The sequence below is a fragment of the Pieris rapae genome, chromosome 3 (assembly GCF_905147795.1).
Source record: "Pieris rapae chromosome 3, ilPieRapa1.1, whole genome shotgun sequence".
NCBI classification, from domain to species: domain Eukaryota; kingdom Metazoa; phylum Arthropoda; class Insecta; order Lepidoptera; family Pieridae; genus Pieris; species Pieris rapae.
Window position 1 is genome coordinate 2946894 of NC_059511.1, and position 23887 is coordinate 2970780.

At 34.5% G+C, this 23887-nt stretch overlaps 1 protein-coding gene across 2 annotated transcripts in view; it reads right to left on the bottom strand.

The window, feature by feature from the left end:
- Positions 1-21149, bottom strand: part of LOC110991473 (synaptic vesicle membrane protein VAT-1 homolog-like) — a 32254-nt gene extending 11105 nt beyond the window's left edge. Inside the window, exons 1-2 of one of the 2 annotated variants that reach the window (XM_022256841.2) lie at positions 20775-21149; positions 688-817 (exon numbers count right to left, since the gene is read on the bottom strand). In XM_022256841.2, the coding sequence (XP_022112533.1) occupies positions 688-817; positions 20775-21025 (381 nt within the window). In that variant the 5' untranslated portion in view covers positions 21026-21149. The remainder of the gene's footprint in view (positions 1-687; positions 818-20774) is intronic. The other variant, XM_022256850.2, reaches the window with a different exon arrangement.
- Between the last annotated feature and the right edge of the window lie 2738 nt (positions 21150-23887).

Genomic DNA, 23887 nt, shown 5'->3' on the forward strand with positions numbered 1-23887 from the left:
TTTTTATAGTGTAATTAATATATCTTTCAGCCTCAAATAGAAATTGCTTCCTTTCAACAAGGTTAATTGGTAACAAATTACTGGAAAATCTAATATTAGTTAATTAAAAAAGAAAACATGTTATTACTTTAAATTGCTTTGAGTCATTCAAATTAACAAGATCTGTTACTTATAACTTGTTTTCAACGACTGCTTAATTATTATTATTCCTTCTAGAAACTAGACAATTTAGTGGAACTAAGTCGGTTTAGGTATAAAAACCGACCCATTGTTCATTGTTAACGGCTGAGACCAAAAAACGTGATTTGAATATGACCTGGTAATGGACCCACGAAAAAAATTATGATGTTTGAGATAAGTATAGGTTGTCGCTTCGTTGAGTGGTCAAACGTGGGACACTCGATCTCTTTTGATCTGTGCAGCACATTGATGCGTTTTGTGTGTAATCGATAGAAAATATTAATGACTGACTGAAGGAATCATCAATTGTATTGTATTGTATCAATACCAGTAGTAATTATTATCATTTAGAAAGATTTCATCCATTCTCGCTGGCTTATACGACTGATTTTCGTCGTAAGTAAACTGGGGACCAATCTAATCAATCTATAATATGTGATGCCAGTTAATAATAATTAAACAAAATGCCTATTATCTATTTTTATTAACGCTTAGCTAATTTTTTACCTTAAAGTTGGTGACGCCTTCGCCAACCTGCTCGACTTCTCCAGCACATTCAAAACCAAGGATGAATGGAGTTTTTGGCGGTGAGTCGATGGCACCCTGTCGCACAATCAGATCTTGGAAGTTCAGGCCACTGTAACAAGATTTAGTGGGTTAAAAGCTGTAAGTTAAAAGGTAGGTATATTGCGTAGTTTTACTTAATCTACTCAAATTTCAAATTCAAATTCAAAATTTATTTATTCATGTAGGTAACAATGTACACTTATGAACGTCAAAAAAAGAAATATTATATGAATTTAATTTTACATTTACTGCCAGTTCTCAAATCAACCTACTTATTATTATAGTATATTATATTGCGTAGTTTTACTTAATTGCACAAGCAACGAAGTTTATAATGACCGCAGGAGTCGATTACCGGGGATAAATAAAAAAACATATTCCGATGAATATGCTTTTTTATTTATCCCTTTTTTACATATTCATCGGAATATGTTTTTTTATTTATCCCCGGTAATCGACTCCTGCTCTTGTTAAACGTATTAACCAGCAACAAAAATATACATTAAGAAAAAGTTGCAGGTTAAGTCACTAAAAGTAGTGTTGGCCTAGTGGCTTCAGCGTGCGACTGTCATGAGGTCGTAGGTTGGATCCGCGGCAGTGCACCAAAACATCGTGAGGAAACCGACATGTCATAGACCCAAAAAGTCGACGACGTGTGTCAGGCACTGGAGACTAATCACCTACTTGCCTATTAGATTTAAAAATGATCATGAAACAGATTCAGAAATCTGAGGCCAAGACCTAAAGAGGTTGAAGCGCCAGTGATTTATTTTATTTATAAGTCACTAAAAAGTAGTACTTTAAGCGCTTTATTTGTCAAGAAAAAATATAATTATAGATAAATCTTCGTATAATTTGTAGTCTGCTTTATGTGGGACACACTAAATCTTTAAGCAAACCTAATTCATTTCAAGTTGCAGATTAACTTGAGAGTTAATTAAATTAAATTTAATTATCTCACTCATGTTACAAAGGATTCGATTTCACAGTAAAGTTTTCGCAAGGCAACAGATGGTTCCCAGTTATTTTAATTTATCACAGTCAACTTATGGATCCGTTTTCACAAACGTATAATTGAGGAATGTTTGGAATGCGGTAGCCATTTCATTTGTGTGCACGAGTTGTATAAAGGATGTATATGCCAACTTCCATATAGAAGCTGCGTGCTAAATATTTGAATCAATAATTGTTTTAATTAAATTCGTCTCACGTCCATGCACTTGTAGGTGAGAACATTGCAGTAGTCACACACTTGAATATGTCATGTTTGTAATATTCCACTGAAACCTGTGCTTATCAAGTATTTGGCTGATAACGAACATAGCGTATAACCTGATCCGGGCTTAAATCCAGCCAGAAATAGATATATGTAGATAGAAATATATAATTTACTTGCCTATACTGAAAAGTTATCATTGGCGCAGAGAAGAAAACCCTACCAATACTATTGTTTGTCTACAAAATTATCAAAGGATGCATTCATTTTTCCCGTTATAAAAAACTAAAATGGTACAATAACACAAAACTATTTCATTTGGAACATAAAAGTTTTACGAAATGCGCTATTAAGATAACGATGGTTTAAGCAGTCATAATATTGAGACCAGATGTCTTGCGTTGCAAAATACATAAAAATACATATGTGGTACTCCTATACACTATATATATGCAATATATGAAGAACTTTAACCTTCAGTGTTATTTTAAAGCAAGTTCGAACACTTGTATCAACCTAAAGATGTTTTTATATACTATCAGAATTCATTTTATAACCGTAGTAGATTTGTATATTTGTAGTTATGGGAACTACTAACTAAGGAAGATTACAAATGTAACTGGACAGGTTCCTCGTTCCTTTGAGAGTATGGACCAAGATCGGGCGGTAAAGGAAATTTACATGAGCCGGCCTAGCGGTCGGAGACCAGAAGGTTGGCCTAGGTACGGCTGAATAAGAAGCCGTATGCAGAGCAGAAGAGCAGAAGAGCACAACGACCAACGGGACAGGGAGCGCTGGAAGTTTTTTATTTCCGAGTACGAGACACTCTTTGGATCGCAGAAACAGCGGAGTGAATAAGAGTGAATAAAAATGTATGGGTGAACAAACATAAATCAATCGATTTTCCTATTACAGGTTGTGTATATGCAGTAATTAACATATAAAATGCATTTGAACACATGCCCTTATAATAATTGTACGCTAATGATTCACGTCGATTGTATCTGCGTGTTACTCGCAAATAATTGTTTACGAATACGTGAGAGGGTTAATAATGACACCCGACCACCGATCGATTTTGCGATTGTCTACGGCACAGTTTTATCAAAAACGCCAGCAGACAGGTCAATGAACGACTGAAGTCGCGCATTTAAATAATACGCTGATTATGACAGTCCAAAACTATGATCATGTTTGACACTCCCTCTTAATGTATATGCGAAAAATTTACATACAAACCTTGGTACATAGCACCGAAAATTGTGGACTAAAGTTTGGGTGTGCAATACCCAAGAGAAAGACGTGTGCATCATAAACTGCTACTCGACTCTAAGATACTCGAATGATATTGAGACATGTTTAACATTTCTCGTACTGTATAATTGGTTATGGTTATTCTATGTATTTTGACAGATGTAAGTTTTGATCTAGATATAATGACAACGATTATTAGTTTACGACCTACTGTTTTATCTGTGTCCAGTCAACGCATCATGAACCTATTCGAGAAACAATGGGTCTGACGTATGACATTGTTTACATGATACAAGTTAACATGACGGTATCAGCTATTTAAGCGCAAAAAATATGAGTGGCAAAATAACAATGGAAAGTTCTAATAACTCGATATCAATTGTTACAAGTATTAAATTCTTAGAAAGTTTTTTTCAAGGAATTTCAATTTGTTGAATATAAGTTATCACTTTTATGTCTATAAGTTTAAATTATATTAAGTTTTACCTAAATGTAATATTTATGATACATAAGAAATCAGTGGCGCTAACACCTTTTTAGGTCTAGGCTTCCAATTTCCGTTAATTCTAATAGACAAATAGGTGATCAGCTTGACACACGCTGTCAATTTTTTGGGTTTTCCTCACGATTGTTACTTTCGCTGTTGAAGCGAATGTTAAATGCGCACATAGAAAGAAAGTCCATTGAAGCACAACGGGGGATTGAACCTACAACGAGGGTTGAGCGTGGCAAGCTCATCTGTTTATGATATAGTTGTGTGTGAAATAATATGAAACATCATTGCGAATAAAAAACACATTGGAAACGGCTCATAATTCAATGAAAATGTGAATCATGAACAGAATGTTATCTTTGTATTAATATGACCTTAATCCTGTGAGTCACTCATTCTTTACGTCGACATTGTAACAATGTTTACACATTTCTTTATGAACTTAGGGTGTGGTTCGCTTTCCCCTCGCAACATAGTACAAGCCCCTTGATTGTGTATTTACAAAATTAACGATTTTTGTACGCTTCTGTGACTGAACATCATTTAAGCCTACACATTAAGTTAGACATCCAGTCAAATAACACTATACAATGAAAAATTTGTAAATAAAAGTACGCTCTTTTCTTGTCCTTCAAAAAAGAGCGTAATAATTCTTAAAAGACAGGCAACGCACTCGCGAACCCTCTGGCATTGAGAGTGTCCATGGGCGGCGGTATCACTTAACATCAGGTGAGCCTCCTGCCCGTTTGCCCTCTGTTCTATAAAAAAAAAACTTTCTAAGAAAGAAAATTACGCACATATTACAGATGTATTGAATTGGATTGGCCATACACTGCGAAGGGATCTGAATCATCTTCCCAAGCAGGCGCTTGATTGGAACCCGCAAGGAAGCGACGTACAGTTGCAGATGAGGCAAGGAGAGCCGGAAAGACTTGGAGCGAGGTGAAATACGAGGCTAAAGACCGAACCGATACATTGGACGCTTCTAGCAGATCGTAGGACAGTCATGAAAGTCAAGTCACAGTATACATTTATGTATTATTTGAGAACAGTTTCAATTTACCATAATTATATATATTTATAAATATCTATAATAAATATTGTAAATAACATTACGCCTGCCTGCGTCTTATGTAAAACTTTAAATAAAAGGTATCCAACCTCATCAATCATTGTTAAATGTTAGACGTTATGATTGTACGGGCTTACAAAAAACTTCGGCTTCAATTACCTTATTTTATATTAGTAACACTATAATCCCGAACTAGTGTATTCAATATTATTTTACAGTCAAGAAGTCTTTCTGTGCAAAGTATAAGAATCTAGTAAAACCAAGTGTTTGGAAGTGGTTTACTTCGTTAATCAACAGTTATCCCACATCATTACTTTTGTCAATACGTTTTGATGGATATAAAAATGATTTTTTTTTAATATTTACATACGGTTTTGATTAGGCTCTTAACATGTGAGGTTATGTGTCTAATTCATGTGGCGCTCACTGACGAACAAGTTGTAAAGAACTCTTAGTCGAACTTATATCTGTCAAAGTATTCATAAAACTAAACCAAAGACACTACTGTCATACAATGGGACATTGACTGACATTGGACACAACTGAACCAGATACTTCACGCTGCTAAAATATAAAACTAGTATCTTACCAATATGGTAATGGCTTCGTTGGACAATAACAGGAATCCATGGAATAATTGATGTTTGGAATTTCATCCCAGTTAAGCCCGTTCAAACCTTTTTATTCACATTTATACGCTACCTGGCAATGTTCGATTTCTATCGACTGGACAGTCAGGTAAAGACTGGGTATTTAAAGCCATTTAATCCCGATTAGGGACGATTACATTTTTAATACAGGGTAAGTATTTTTCAAATCTGTGTCTATAAAGGCTTTTTCAATAATATCAAATTTAGTCCTAAATTCTTAAGCCCAAGAAATATAGTGATACAAGGAACTGTTTAGCTATTTGATTATTAGTAAGAATAAGGAATTGAGAAAATAGAAAAAAATACAATCGCAGAGTTCTTTTGGCTTATACTATAGTTGAGATCAAAAATTAGATAAAGTATGACCATCGCATATTAAATCCTTTACATTTTAACATATAGTCACACTTGGTCTCGACTTCGAACGACCCTTATATGCCCAACAATTATAAATGCGTACTTAACCCTGAGAAAATGTTAAAATTAATGAACATTACAAGTGCGATATTTTTTTTACAAAATGTGCGTAATCGACGCATTCAACCCTTACTTAAGTTTTGACGTTTCGTGTTTAAAGTCAATAGGCACATCGTACTTTGAGCCGTCTGTTTGCGTGTTTGAATATCCTTGGATTAAATTGGCCTTGGGGTCAATATAACCTCGTATCCCCCAGCCACTATACCGGCATTACTGCCGTCAACCTTTCTAATAAATTTCCCTCTACGAATTAATGGCAACACTAGACGTTAATCAACACAATTTACGATATTAAAAGTCATAATATTGATATAATTTTAGTAATTGGTATAATAACTTGGTAGGATTTAGAAGTAAAGTTTTACTCACTGCAGACAGTGTGAGGATGAGGTTTAACAGTATTAAAATAAAACCTAACTAAATTATAGTTAGACCCACAATAATCAAATTACAGAGTAATATAAGACGTGCCCAGACTTCTGCTAAGTACACCCGTATGTCATAAATGCCGCGTAGTTGATTTGTGTAAAGCGCACTAGAGTCATCTATATTTAGTCATGTTTGTACGGACTCAAACGCAAATCATTTTCCAGACTTTCTCTCTTATAAAAATGATTAAATGCTGTAACATCAAAAGCCCCATTGTGGACTTTAGCCTTCTCAAGTAAGTTTCGCCATTCAGCATCGAAATCTATTTGGATCTACTTGTGTCCAACCTCGTAAAATAGGTGTTCAATCACCTATCGAGGTCCTTGCCAACTCCGCCATTCCGTGCAAATATCCCAAAGCCAATTGAGCCTGTTGCATTTTATGGATTGGTCGCTTGTGTCTTCAAAATACTGTGAGACAGCTGTTAAAATTTTTAAACAATAGCGTCTGCGATTTATTACTACGATTCGTTCCTCTTATTATCGAAGAAAAGCCTAATTTAGTATGATATTAATAGACATCTAGTTATAGTTTTATAACATGCAAATGGAGATGTGAATGCATGAATACGTAACAAAGACAGATAATGTAATTAATTAATACGATATAATTCCAATCACGCTATCCGAATAACTTTCCAGTATATTAAGCAACATCGAGAAACACTTGAAATATTGCGTATCATCAATAATGTATAAATGATAAATACCCTCCTAGTTCAGGGTAATTTGAAATTGCATCGGGGTTGAAATGGCGTCCGTCGGCTTGGCGTCATTTGTCGCGACGATCGTGATCAAAGCGTCATTTGTGTTATGTACACAAAATGTAAATTTATATAATTTAGTATGTACAATCAGCTAACTAAAATACATGGTGAAACGACAGTGAATTTATACTTAACTTGCTAATAAATAGTTCGGAAAGCAACTAAAGAAATATTGTGAAAAACTTTGCTTATTAATCTTACCCCAAGTATATTCGTATAACACAGCCTTAGGAATAAAATTCTCGGCGACTGTCTGTCGTTTTTAATCCAGTTAATTGGCATCAATTTAGATGTCAACTTGGAGCTTTAAGCCGGTACGAGGAATAACTTCCTCAAGAGTCACTACCGCTGAATAAATACCATGCGAGAATTCATTCAACTAATGGAACTCATTGAAGAAGAATAATAATGCGAGATCTGTATTCGTTCCACGCACCAGGTCTTAGACATTTTATGGGAATGTTATGATTTATGGATCGTGCTAGATGTAACTTAACTGCATTGTGTGTAGTGCTTATTCAACGCCTTAACCCGGCTTACTGGGTTCGATTCCTAAACATTTCCTTTGGGAAATACATGATTATTCGTCTTCTAATGGAAACATGGCAGACAAAGAATTAACGAGTCGTTCACTCAATTATAAGTTTTTTGTATAATTACATTGAATTACGTCAGTTTCCTTTTGTTATATTAATTATGTTAGGTGTTACTTTATATACGTTAATTATATTAAGTAATAAATATATTTTTACCTAATTATTATTAAATTCTACATTCTTATATATTATACATAAGAATACGATGTTATATATTATAATAAGAAAGCTACTACAATTTTATTTTATTATTTTTAAAAAATTTAAGAATTGAATAAAATCAAAATAATTTATAGGTAGGTAACTTATAATGAACACTTATGAACGCCAAAAAGAAAAATATATTAAATGCTTTTTATTTTACATTTACTGCCAGTACTCAAGTCAAGGTCGTAGAAGAAAAGAACTGACAATAACCTCTCCGCCACTTTTTATATTTTTTATAAATTTTCATACAATTTTGTGTATGTTCTATGATACATAATTTCATATTTGCAAATTAAAGTCTAGATAATCTGGTGAATTGTGTTCACGCAATTCTCCGAGATGTATGTGAATCAGTGATTAGATAATAATCGAACAAAATGTCTAAACAAGACCATTTAGGCTTATTAAGTTTGGCGTGCGGTCAGTACAAGCGTACCGAATGGAATTTCCTACTTTGCGTGTTGGCTGACTCATTTAAATTCTCGCCATTCACAAGGTATGCACTGACGAGTTAACGTACTAACTATATCAGTTTATCACGAATACACTTAGTTTCCTGTCGATTAATTTTTTGAAAACAGCAGATTGTGTACTGGGTTTTCAAGGAATTAGTGTTACAACTTTGTAGTAAATTGTAATTGAACATTTCTCTCGTGCGAATATGCGATAGCATTGGATTTATGTAAAATCCAATACACCTTGAGTAAGGTATTTGTCAAAATTGAAAAAAAGTAATATATATATATATATATATATAATATCAGCATTAAGTAAGGCCTTTATAGCGTGGGCGAGTATTTAGACCATAAGTTTGACACCAATTCTAAATAACTTAACTTTTTATTGACATTATGTTAATGTACTATATGATATTATAAAAAATAATATGATATTTGCATGCCTTTTTATATATGGCTCGTTGTATAAAAAGCTCGTATAAAAAAAAGAAGAGCTTAGAGTTGGGTCTTCATCATAGTAAATTTCACTAGTTGCTGGGAAGGTTTTCCAGGTTATCAGTACAAAACGAATGATCGAAATGCTCCACCAACCTTTGAATTAGTTTTTTTTTATAGAACAGGGGGCAAACGGGCAGGATCTGATGTAAAGTGCTACCGCAGCCCATGGACGCTCAATGAAAGAGGGTTCGCGAGTGCGTTGCCGGCCTGTTAAGAATTGGTACGCTCTTTTCTAGAAGAACCCTAAGTCGAATTGTTAATAAGTAGTGTTGTTTATCACTACGTTACGTGAAATATCTGACTAAAATTACTTATTAGTCTTAATTTAGGCTAGATCGAGTGTTCATTCACGTTTCAGAAAAGACACAATGTGTTAAAACAAGATTGATAGGCAAAGTGGAACGATTATCTATTATCCAGTTCCATGGCTGAACCCTGCCCCTTTATATATAACGGGAAAACACTAACTGAAAATATGTCGCGTGAGTATTTTTTATTTAAAGTACACGTCGATTCGAACGAATGGCGTGACTACACCATTTAACTAAAGAATTTAGGTAACCCATTACAAAAACTAACTGGGGCAGTAATCGTATGGAATCCAAAAAACATTTAACTCGACCTCGCTGTATCAAAGTATTTTATTTAAATAACGGTTGAATTTTGATTAGGATAATATGATAATAATCTTTAAGGCCTTAAAATATATAAAAAAAAACAGTTTTCTCATGTGTAACGTCCTATTATGAGACACTTTTACAAAACATAGTTACTCCACTACTGCGAAGCCGAGACGGGCTGCTAGTTATATATAAGAGTAAAGGTTCACACAGCAAATGGGAAATAACATATATATATTATGAACAGTGCTTTTAACAGATCCGGCACCGTCTAGACTCTAGAGGACCTAACCATAAATCTCATGCAGTGGTGCCACATTGTCAATAATATCAGTATTGTCTGTGACGTAAATGCTTGATGAGTTCATAAAGGTTTGATTAGATATCGATCAGTTATAAAATGAAAGGAAACGTCGCGGCATCTTTTATCCTGGTGAAGCTAAGTAGCCACTTATGGCGTTCGGATATTCTACGTCCGGGTAGCGGTTATTCGATACTCTTTGGTTAACTACTTGATAGTTTCCCATTTCAGAAACGAATCTGTAGGGTACACAGAAAGAAAGTAAGAATCAATGGATTCGTGATAGGTAAAAAAACGCTTTTTTATTTTTGTGTTACAATCTGATAAATCTGCCGGAACTTTATTAATGATACCAGTTTAAAATTGTAGTAAATACTGTTATATTATCTGTCTTCTTAGCATCAATTCACCGATTATATTGTGTCAATAATGATAATATTTCTAAGACATGGAAATAATAAAAACAAATTTTAAAAAGTTTGCTCCCTGTGACAGTGTGCCATTACGCTGGCAGCATTTCCTTGCTGTGTTGCGATACTTATTAGTTTAGCGAGAAACTCCCAGCTCTGGGGTCACCGGTACTATCTACAAGGCGCCAACTCAATCTTTAATTAGCCCCTGTGCACTAGAACCCACGGCCCAAGAGTCTACTCTAACTATAAGTTAATCATGAGTGACAGTATAAAATAATATGAGAATTCATTGTTGTATTTAACATAGGCATTTAATCCGCAAAAAGCTGTAATTTAGAAAAATACATTTCGTTCTTTACTAAACTTATATATATATAATTATAAAGTAATTATCTATATAATAGACAACCCTGAATTGACCACGTGCGACTCGTCACACACTTAGAGCGTTTTCACATTACCCGATCCGATATCGGTGTCGGACGCCGATCCGATATCGGTGAAAGTAAAATGTATGAAATATGTACCTGTCTTTCATATTGTCCGGCCCGATATCGGATATCGGAGCCGACACCGATATGCTGGCGGCACTATCGGACACCTGTGAGCGGTCGGGCGATAATGTTTGTATGTGTGCTATACGTGTATCTAAATTGTCTCTGTGTGCGTAGACGCCGATGCGTGGCGGCCATTGTTTACAGTTTGGTAGTCATCATGGCGTCGTCTTCATTTAAATACGATATAATATATAATATAAATACGATATAATAAGATGAATTAGCAAATAATTGAATGTGGATTCACTCATACGAAAGTAATTAAAAAACTTGCTAGGTGCTTTTTGTAGCTTGCTAAAAAGAGTATAAAAAGCTCCCTCTGAATATCTAGCTTCCACGATGGGATGTATCCAATACTGTCTGTGAACAGATCTTTATTTGCGTCTCAAATATAATAGATAAAGCAAATAAAGTTTTCTATTTTAGTCTGCCATGATGACCTGCCCGCACTAAGCTTATAGAGCAAATGGCCGTATCGGAACGATTTTGTCGGAAATATGTGAAAATAGCATATGGTGTCGGCTAATCGGATATCGGTTATTGGGTCCTACACCGATATCGGATCGGATAATGTGAAAACGCTCTAACTGTAATGTGTTAGGTATTTAATAGGTGTGTGCTATGAATAGTAAGAAAAGTATTTAATTTGCATGATATGGAATGTCGCTTGAGGCTTTACTTCCGATATTGACCACGTGCTGCTCAGTCATTAATAATAAATTCCTAAGAATATTTTATGTTATAATTATAATGTTTTGATAGTCCATTGTCACGATTCTATTGCGATGCGTTTGTTTTGAGACAATTTTACGGTTTAATATAAGATATTTAACTTTTTGACATTTGAAAGTACTTTATCAATTTTTCAGGAGAAAGAAATACATAATTTGTTTGTCTTGGTCAATACAATAGATTTTTGTGAATGAACTTTTTCATGGTTCTTATGCATGATATTGCATAGGAATGTCATAAGATTGTATGAATATCATTATTATATATTGAAAGGATAAGTAAAAAAAATCTACTTTAGTAGTTCATATTATGGGTAAGCTCGCGTTAAATGTTACTGAAACTTACTAACAGCCTATGCACTAAAATAATCTTTTACAAAGTTGGCCTGTTATCAATAGCGGAATTAATATGGAAATCGTTTCTTTAATGTCAGATTCCATTCTTCTTAATTATTTAAACTTAATATACTTAATACATCAGTTAATGTGGGCATTACTCACCCTCATTGTATACAAAGGATCGGTCACTACAGCACGTTTTAATTGTCACAGGAAGCCCGCTTCGCTCCACAGATGGCAATATATTTTAGGGTGACTAAACAACCATAAACTTGACATAAAGAGGTTTAAAAGGTTAACCGGAGCGAAAAAATTAAAAGCAAAACAATGCTCATATTTGGAGAATCTGATTTGGTAAGAAAAGATCACGTGGCCCTTCGCCAACCAGATGGACCGATCAAGGGAAAGAGTCATTGTTCTTATTTCAAAAATCATTTATTCATATAGGTAACATAATGTACACTTATGAACGTCAAAAAAAGAAAAAGAAAAATAAATACTATATACACTGTAATAAGATATTAACTGGAGAAAAAAGATAGTCAGCTCCAGATGTTTCATAGCTGACTACGACAAAGTGACTGAAGATTGAGAGAATCCAGCGGAAATTTACGCTTTTTATTTCCATATCAATAGAATATTTTTTGCGTGTGAATGTTGTAAAAAGTAGCCCTCCCTATATTCGGTCAACCTACATGGTTTTAGAAACAAGAGTTAATCATAATTGTTAAGTATTTATTCACTAAACTTTTTCGGGTTACTTAATAATATTATGAAACACAAAAGTACAAAGAAGTATCAAGGTTTTACCGAATCCGAAATTAGAATCTAAAACTCTCTCAAACGCGGGTTAAAAATTATCCCTTTGTCTTACTCATATAAAAACCGATGACCTTTCTCCTAACATTTGTTCTGTTTTATTACAATATTTTTATTGCTCGACTGTTCGTGTGTGTGTGTGAAGGCAGATGGCATTTGTTACAAAGTCATATAATAAAATCATACGAACTAATGTATGGCTGTGGTATGTAGCTAAAATGTTGATATTTGCGTCAAAATCTAAAAATGATGGCTAGATAAAGCTAAATGGTAATCCCTATTTTATCTTTAATCTAAAAGCTAATATATTTTGGTTTAAATATATTGGTGATATAATTTGTAATATATATGCAATGAGGATTTGTAACTAATTTGTATGCTTAACGATTTTCGTGAACATTACTTTGTTTTCGACAAGGTGGCAATTTTATGACGAATATATCAAATTAGCCAAACTTCCTGCGTCATGTGTAGGGAATACTAATGTGAAACGTGTACGCAATATATGAAATTATTATTGCAAAGTAAAGAACACATTTCTAAAGCCATATGATATGAAAAAAAAATATATATAACTTTTGATATCTAAAATATAAAAATTTCATTCTTCACGTTTATCATTATATAACTTGATACATAAATAGACTAATTATAGAATTAAATGAAAAAAAGTAAGTCTTTTTGACCCATCTGTCATCACAAAAACGGGAAATATCACCGGCCCATTTCCAAAATGCGGAATATTTCTTTTTTAATATTTATTCATTACGGAATATAAAGATTTAGTACAATAGAAAACTTAATCATTAACCAATCATGCGTTTTGTTTCTATTCGATAATGTTTAATGCGCCACAATACAAACAAACTCACACAATACTTATCACTTGTTTCAAATATGTTATCTTGCGTTCCAAAGCTATCGATCTTCTCAGAACAAAAGATAACGAAATCTAAGATGTGGTCAACGGACAGAAATCGCTAGGCGTGTAATTTAAGTTGTATGCGTAATGTAACAACTAATGCCCCGGTAATCTGATAGTCTTGCTTGTGAGTGCATAGCTCGGGATCAAATGTATAAATATTTTAATAGGCCGATTACGCTCAAAACTCTTGCCTCTACAAATAATTCTAGTTTATAAACATGAACCAATAATTGAAAACTGATTTTATAACCTACATTTGATGAGGCAAAGATGAAGAACGTAAACACTGTCTATTAAACGCTTTATTTCGACGTTTAACGTTATTTATAGAAGTTTTAAAGAAGAAATGGTGTCGAGATTATGAGAACCTATTTAATAGACATATGGCAGGCATATTAGGGTTGAATGCAGTAGTGATAGCCGAAGTTTGTCTAACAATTCTAGATTAGTTATGGTGTCTATGGCGGCATTGGGGTCGCCATATTTATTGAAGACATTTATAAACATTACAGAAACGCTAGCTAGTCCAACACAAGTCATTATTGTCTATTGAATTAGCTGTAATTGATACCCTTGTATTTTTATTGAGTAATAAACTTTCTTTGAACCTTTACACAATTCTAGTAGCTTCTGAATAATCTCAATTCTGAACAGATATACAAACGTAACTGATGAACAATAAAAAAATACTTTTATAACAAGAGTGACACAAGAATCTATTCGAAACCGACAGTCAATGAAGGGACCCCTCATTTCGGAACATGCGGGCGGAAAAAATGACAACGCATTGGCTACAAAGTTATAAACAGAAATCATAATATGACCCGTACCCTTATTTTGGGGAACGAGGATCATTAGGGATCGATAGGGTCCCATCAACTGTATCACGAGTTCAAATACAAATTGTATTAAAATTGTTGAACATAACCATTGAATTATTCTCACATAAAACCGCTTAAATAAGCATTTGTGATCATTTAAAACGTTTTCGAGTATGCACAAAGTTGTATAGCTATCATTATATTACTGACGGTCCATTGTAATAACCTATAAAACCCAGCAGTTTCAGTAATGTGAGGCCAGACTGAGTTTAGTAAACAATATTACGAAACATTTTTCGAGTTAAGAATATCCAGTAGACTAGGAACGTTCAGCACCTACTACTTGGTAACTAATTCTAATAGACTCTTGTCCTTTATAAGGGTAACCCGAAAAATTGGACGTCATTACTAGGACGCACGTGTCCAGACTATTTAGGAACACGTAAAAACATACAATACACAAGTAAAATATTCTTGCACCATTTTTCTTTTTTTAGTATTTTACAAGGGTTGCCTGGAAGAGATCGCTTATTAGCGATAAAGCCTCCCGTTGCATCCCTTATAATTTTTATGCATTGTATATGTATATTTTTACATAGTTTTTAAGGGTTATAAGGACATTAGAGTTTTATTTTAAATTTATCAACTTTAGATTGACTTCAATATGACTAAAATATATTTACCTCTAATGAAAAAAGTTGTATTGCTATATATGTATTACTTATGTAATGTTTTGTAGGACGAACGTTGATAACGAAATTATTAAAATAGTATATCTTTAAAGCAACGTTCACTGTTGGAGGGATTAAATCCTTGAAGAAAGTAACATGATCCGGCCGCAATATTAATTTTTAATTCCTAAAAAGGACCGGTAGCGTCGGCGTTCGTGCACATCGGCAAACCAGTTTCAGATGAAAGATGCTAATAAGAGTTTAAACTGTTTTATTCAGCGAACAAAAGTTACGCAAAGGAATCTTTATAATGTTACGGTAGTAGTTGGCTAGAGATTTTAATAAAATGTAAACTTTCAACTGAAATTTTTTGTTCAATTAGTGTTAGTAAAAAATAGCCTTTCGCTAATAGACCTCTCTATACTTAATAATTTATTAAAGAAAAAGTGTGTTTGGCGATCAAGCATGTGACTCTTAACACATATTTGTTTAACCCAACTTCGTTCAGTTTAGTGTCCCGTCATTTTCTAAATGGGTTTTGAAATTAGCTTTATTTGTTTTTTGTAATATAGGTAATTATAATTATTGGTGTAGTTAAATTTTAGGTTAATATATATGCAAACAAATAAAATTGACTAAAAAGTTATAATAGTTATGTAATAAATAATAATTTATACGCAATGAGTATTGCGCCAACAAATTTTACCCTAATTGACCCTTTGAATGAACACGTGCCGAAAATTCCGATATTACACCCTTCTGTTTTATAACTCAATAAACCTAAATTATTTTACAGTTTACATTTACACTTATATAAAAAGATTATATAATACGTATGAATAAATTTATGAAAATACATAAATCTACTTAATAAGTGATGCGGTTGACTTATGGGTTCTATAGGGTCGAAATCAAACCAAAGTATTAAATTAGAAAGGTGTCATGATGGGATAAGATCACTTATATATCCAAAATCCACAGTTTAATGATCTTTCGCTTGACTGAAAAATTACCACGCATAGACCCATATTCCACCTTTTTATACGCATAATATATTTTATTTATTAATCTGGGACATTTTACAAATGTATTAATTTAAAGAAATTGTACATATAGTAATTCTAATATACCTAATAACTAACCTTAAAATGTAATAATTAAAATATATTATTAAAAGGAGTCCGTTTAGGCAAGGTTCCGAAGAAACTGGCAGCGTTCCCCCTTTGAATAGCTAATTTCTTAACATCATTAAAGGTAAAACATTCGGAAATAGGTTTGATTTAACATGACTCTCATCGTAATATGAAAGATGCTCAGGATTTTAATGATTCTGTAAAGGGATTTGAGTATAAACCCTATTAAATTCCACCATGCTTCAATATAAACGTACCTAAGAGATGGTTCATTAAAAGTTATTTCCCGTCTGATTCGCGGCTGGCTATAAACCATATTTATAGGCTTATGTCATAAATGTACGGCACATTAGCGAAAAATCTTCTTTACACAAGAATTATTACTACTCACGTTTAATGATGCTTTAACGGTGTTTAAAATAAATGTATTGTACTAAGTGAATCTAGTAGCAGATAGCGTTTTCCGAAGTTATTTATCACTGAGACACATTATCGGACAAAATTCTATAAAATATAAATCTATTTTATGGTTTACTATGAATCATTATGGTAATCGGAAAAGTTTTGAAATTGCTAGACTCGTCTTAAAGCTCGTTTACGATTTAGTCTATGAATGAAAAATAATCATATATGTATATTTGAAATAAAACGCAAATTTTAAAATAGTAAATTTGAAATGCGTAGTAATTTGTCTTAAAAATAATTAATTAGCAACGGTGAATCGTTTTTGAGATTAAAAAGTTGTCACCGGATTACCGTCAGCATGTTTTATTCAAAACACGATTCGTATAGATTGTTCGTATCCCGGAAAGGCGTCAGACACTTCCTCATGCTTTCACAGTCTGTTAATATAATATTGTTATACATGTGGGTATTTTTTTTTAAGTATCCCCTGTCTGCAACACGTGTTCAAATGTTTGGAGGCAATCCCAAATCCGGTTCACGGATTTCGGTCTGTTTTTGTTGCCCAAAACTCAGTTAACATATAAAGATTCGTTAAAGAAAACAAATTTCAATCCATGAGGTTCTATTCAACAGGTGCGTTACGAATTCGAACAAACCCAAAGAAGCACGCAATGATAAAATCTATTGAATAATGTGAATAAAGATTTAACGTCTGGCCCGGGGATTAGGGTTCAGACAATTCCTCGAGACTCGGAATATAACATGTTCTTTTATACGAGAAGTGTAGGTGATGGGTGCTATAAAAAACAGGCAGCGTCGAAAGACGTTAGGCCTGCGTAGATTGGTCGGGCGCGAGGCGGTAGGGGACGCGCGGTATTGATCTGCCAGCAACACTCACCCCCCTTTCCTCCTTCCCCAACCTTCCTCACCCCCGCCAGACATCACCGAAGCACTTTCGACCCCACCTCACCCCCGCACTACCGACTAACACCCCGGCGCAACTCAACCACACCCCTTTTTCATGCGAACATCGAGTCACGGGATTTTCCAATTCAATTTACGCAGCAATCAATATCTGCGTGATTAAATAAAACGTTAAAACAATTGGGACCCATACCGATATTTGTACCTCCATGAGAACAAACGAAATGCTAAAGTTCCGAGAAATACGTGCGCGCAGATTTCTCTCGTGATGCGCATTTTGGAGAAAAAAGATTAAGAATATGCGACATGTTTCTTACCATATAGAGCAGAGAACTTCGATTATTAAGGACACAATATGTGAGGAGGTTTTCGTAAGTTCGTTGACTTTGGGAACAATATACTCGGGGACTGTTAAGCCCCGGCAGCATCTGTGCGCAAATTTTATTTCAAAACCATGGCACAGAGCCAAACCTAGGCAGACCCCGTCTAGTGTACTCCGTCTGATTCATACCAACTCGTAGTAACTACTAACTACACATTATTACAATTCTTCGAAACACAACCCCAATCCATTTTAATGACAGTCATCCCTCATATTTCAGTAGATTATATGAGTAGGGTATTATTAGTTAACAATTGTTATCGTTTTGCATTTAGTGAGTCAATGCATAGTGCTGACTCATTGAACCCTGACTTGGTTGCAAGAATATTTAAGTGACACACTGTACACAAACAGGTATAATTATATAAAACCAATAATTAACAATGAATAACTTAATGACAATAATTCGTCAAAAAGTAATTCATTTTTCTCATCACAATGTGAACAAAATTATAAATAATTACACGAAATACACAATTAATTTATAGACTTTATTGATAGGGGTACAAATAAATTTCTGTCACATCCTATGCAGGGGAATTAAATATGTAAATTGATCCGATGAAGCCATTACATTAATGAATGAATAAAACTATATTGGTTTAATTTAACCAACTTATAATTTAAGCCACTTTAATTTATTATTTTTATTTAAGTTTTAATTTATGATTGAAATTGTTAAAAATTGTTCTATACGAACTCGGAAGCATAAGCAATAGATAATCAATCACAGATCCAAAAGTCTATCTACAGTTAATCGCGTAGTTCATAGTGGACAAACTTGATCGCTCAACTTCGCTGTGGACATTACTTTCCAGTGACTCATAGGAAGAGAGCTATCTCGCGCAGACGTTCTCAATAAGGAAGAGGGTAATAAACAAATTCATCTCTCCCATCTTATGTGGCTTCGACGCCCATTAAAATGCACAAAGCTGCACTTCATCCATAGTCCATGTGGTATATAAGCCGTAATAAAGAAAAGGAAATTATCGATAACTAACATTGTCTGTCAAGCCTAAATTAAAAACAAATTGTACTAAGACAATGTTGAAGCGATAGTTAATTATCCTGCCGGAATGAAGTACACGCAATAAAACCTCATTTCGAGTAATAAAACATTTACCTTGGGAGTTACAAAGTAAAATTTATTATTGATTAATCTACAATTTTATATTACAAAAAAGATAGATTCATATTATAATCAAGAGAAAGCCACATACAAGGGCGTGAGCACGTCAATTGTTCTCGGAACACGTATTTCTGACACTGACTTGACCTAATTGTATATAATGGTGTTATTTAGTCCGATCCCATCGTGAAATATGACGAGATACAGGCGTTCTTCAGCCTACGATTCGAAGCAGACCCATTATAAGCAAGTCATTAATTTAATAGCGACGTGTTGTTGTTTTATTCTTAATAAATTTTATCTCAGATTCATTAAGTTATACTACTAGAAAGTACACACATGAATACGAATATTGAAGTCAAATTAAAATTGTTCATATCAATTTTGTTTAAACCAACCAATTAAATTATTTCCTGTATGTAGAACTAGGCTAATTTAAAACGTTTTTTCTTTATTTTTAAAGTGTCTTAAGACAAAATGCCTGTTTTAAAAAGGCCGCAATAACTGACTCAGGTAACATTTATTTGAACCCGATCTACTTTTAAAAACATTTTTCTCTATCAACTGATAAGTTGACCGTAAAACCGTGAATCATTGTTTTTCAATATATGCGATAAAAATAAAGAATTAAATGTAAAATGTTATAGAATTGATAATAAATCCCAGTACTAGATAAAGTAAATTCCATTCTAGTGATTTTTACTAAGCCCGTAGGTTCAAACGGCTAGTGCTGGTTCAAGGAGATACATTTTTTTGCGGCAGATGTACCGAGAGTTGTGCGGTCATTTACATAGTAAGTCGTCGATAAGCGAGCTATATTTAGCCCGGCGGGGATGCGCCTGCGCCTGCCTCTCACCTCGTTCACACCTACGCACTTCCAGCCCCTGCTACCTTCAACAATCCCATCCAATACACCCGGCTAACATTACTTACAGGAAACACGCCATTACGCTCTACTCATAGACATCAACGCTACAACAGAACTCATCAAATCTATCAACAAAGCGAAACATACCCCCACATGTGAACAATACTCGTTAATTTTATTAAAACCAACAGTCGTAAAGAAGCCATCTTTCACAGTTAAGTGGCCGCTTTGTTAAGCTTGAAAGCAGTTAACATTAACAAGAAAAGTGGAAGATAAGTCATGAGTCGTCGTAAGTAGCCGGTCCGCAATCGGCACATTATCTGTACTGAAACGATAAAAACGAACAAAGAACAATGTCGGTGCGTTTCAACTACCTATTGACTTCCATTTTTATGTTCTTATATTTTAAATCATATTCCGTATATGGGTGTATTTTATACATTGTAAGCAAATAAGATTCTTGGAATGAATTCTATAAGCTATGGACAACAATGAAAATATTAAATCGTCGATTATGCTTTTGCTTATGGTCGTTAGAGTGTAAATCCGCTTAGGGCGCGTCACCCGGCGGCAACTTGCGGACGATGTCGATGCAAGTGTGTGCAGAATTTTCAATCGGGCACATTAGCTTTGAAACACGCCTCGGCACTCGGCAGATGTTAATGAAGCTGCATGCCGGCTTGGACTTGTTTTACAGTTTATACCGTGCGTCTGACGCACGAAATATCGAGCGCCAATTAACGTGGTGATAATTCATTTAGAACGGAAAACAATTTCAAATTAAAATTAACGAGGAGAAAACGCCAATTTAGATTAGACCGTATGTATACATTGCGTATTTCGATAAATTTGTAAAATAATAAAAATACTTACCAAGCTTTTACTCGAATGACAACTTCGCCTTCGGCCGGTGTGGGTTCTGGTTTCTTAAGAATCTTGACAGTTTTAAGACCACCGAAACCTGTTAAGACCACGGCCCGCATCTCCTTCGGCGGAGGGGTCTCCTTTTCTTTTTCTTCTGTAGCCTTTTCTGGCGTTTCTTCTGGTGGCGTTTCAGTGGTCCCATTTTCAGTTGGGGTCTTTTCTGCCGCTGCGGCCGCGGGTGTGTCCGTGCTTTCTGTCATGATTGTAGTTAAAATGTGCTATCGGGTGCTATGGGGAGCGTACGCGGTACGAATGAGCCCGGGCGAATGAAGCGGAAGCCGGCCGGCGAGACAACGCGTCGCGAAACGAATGACTGGAGGGAAGGGCGAAGCGCGCGCATCGAGGGTGCCGGGCGGCGGCGGGGGGGCGGCAGGGGCAGCGGCGGGCGCAGGGCCGTGGGGGCGACGGGCGCTCGCCGAACAGGTGGCCGCCTGCGAACCCCGCGCCTCTCTCGCCCCTCTCTAATGCACTACACAGGACCTGGATTAACTTTATTACACCGTGGCCAACATAAAAACCATGGCCGCAAATCCTAGCCCCGAAACTCAAAGAACTGCGTAATTCAACCCGAACGTGACTTGGCAACGGGATCGATGGTCTAAGTACTTGAATATAGAATTTGATCCGATATTTTATCAATATGATTTGTTATGTTAACGGCCTAGTCATGAAACCAAGACCCAAAACGTATGATTAATTTCAGCGATCGAGCTTATTTCAATTTCTGACAAAGTTGCGACTTGTTGAATAAAACAACAGGTTTTGCAATGGCGAGCTGGGGCGATTGTTATTTTTACCGAATTTCCTATTTACGAGACGTAATGCGGCGCTTGATTAAACACGATGATGCATTTGTTGTGCATCGCCGCATGACCTTCTCTCATCGATAACATTGCAGTATTGTTTGTAGGATGAGATAGTGGGTTAAGTATAAACGTGGCCTTAATTAAACGTTTTTAACTTTACAAACACTATTTCTTATAAGCAGGAAACAAGTCCAAAAATATAACAAAGGGAATCTTACAGGCTAATAGAAGTCTATTCATTGGATTGTACAAGCGTATCTCATACAATTTATTATCAATCACGGCAGTAGCCATTACGAGATTAGTTTCATTCGATTGAGCATTCGTCTGCCCCTCATTTCTCTTTCGTTACTTAAGCCAATTTGTCTTCATTCGTCACCTAAGTCTATACGGGCTGTCTGTATTACTTCAATGTTTAGTTAATTGATAAAAAAAAACAGATTTATTGGTCATATCATTTCGGTAATATTGAATTAAAGCGGCTTCATACGCAAAAAAAAACAATGGTGTAATATTAATAATAGAATTTGTCTTTTTTTGCGGGGGCAAATGAGCAGGAGGCTGATATGATATTATATGATATCGCCGCCGATAAACACAGAACACTGCCAGTGTGCTCCCAATTGCGTTGACGGCCTTTAACAAATTTGTACACTTTATTGGATTTTGTTTCAAGGAATCAATTACCATCTAAAATTCGCAATATTGGTGTGTTTGACAAATTCAAAAAGGCATTAAAGATGCATGTTAATGTAAATATAGTAGACTAATATTAAGATGGCTAATGGCGACGTGTATCTCGCTTGTTTATATATATAAATAAACATCTTTAAACATAAAACATTTCTCACCCTTTAAAACCATAATTTAAATCTGTTTTCCCAATTTTCGTTACATACTTTTAATTTGAAACAATTGAATTAAATAGAATTATTCCTGTTATCCATGGTTGAATTTATTTATAGCGGTAGGTAAGGTTACATTAGTGCTTGTAAAAGATTACATGTGTCTTAGAAATCAATAGTCCTTTACCCTTCACTAGGATTAAGTGGCGATTGACTGATAATCCGACAAGACAGCACTTAACGAATGTTTGAACCAAAGGGTTGCATATGCCTTGATTCAACATTTGAAGGGATCTCGCCCTTGTCCTAATTAATTCAGGGCCAAATACTCTCGTGAGTTTTGTAATATCCTTCCTGGAATCAGTACTTTTTTCTGACCAACAATTAGAGCGTATATGAACAGTACAGTGTGCAAAAAACCTTCAGTGAATTTTATTTAACTCCTAAATGACCTCTATATGGTACGGGAACAGATCATATTTAGATTAGAGAAATTGGCTATCCACCGTCGTCCACGAAACCGAAGGTGGTGTTGGGTGGAAATTGTTTTTTTTTTATAAACGAAAACAATGTCACAGGTTTACGCTCCTTGTTATAAGCTGTACATAATATCTTGAGTCAGTTTCTAATATCAAATAAAACAAAAATACTTCTAAAATTGAAAAAAACTTATTCTATCCACGCGAAAACCTTTTAATTGTTAAAAGAAAAAAATATAGGTTTTCCCCGCTAAAAGCGCCTTTACCGAGGCTTTTTGCTTATTAAGTCGACGGAAAAAAGCCATGATGGCATACTCTAAATAAATTAGTCAGTGAATTCGATTAGTCGGAGTGAAATTACATCTTCCGATAAAGTTATTTCCAAGTAAGTTTTTATTATAGTGTAAACACAAATCAATAGAGAGAGAGACTTTAATTATTACAGTTGGTAATCGTTTTCTCTATTATGTACCAACCATAACGTATTTATTTATTAAAGTTCAACACATTCAATGCTATATCTACAATATATGTTACAAGCTTTGCGTTACAAGCAATTTTTTCTAAAATGCATGACATCATAATTATAGTCGAGTTATTATTTCATAATGAACGCAGCAAATTAAGTTAAAACATCGTAATGTTTATAAAATACTTGATAGTTGTGATAAGTTTCAATATAAATATATTTCAGAATAATAATAATAATTTAGTAGGGCTACAGCCAGGTCTTCACAATGGATCCGTTTCCTTGATTATTTTTATACTTAATTAGAATGTATACGACAAATAGATCACGATAATTAGACATCTATTTAAAGAATATTATTACAACACGCCCAATAACACAAATACATGTATATATATATGATGTGAGACGAGTTCGTAAACAAGACACTTACTTGTAAACCATGTTTAATGTGACAGTCCAA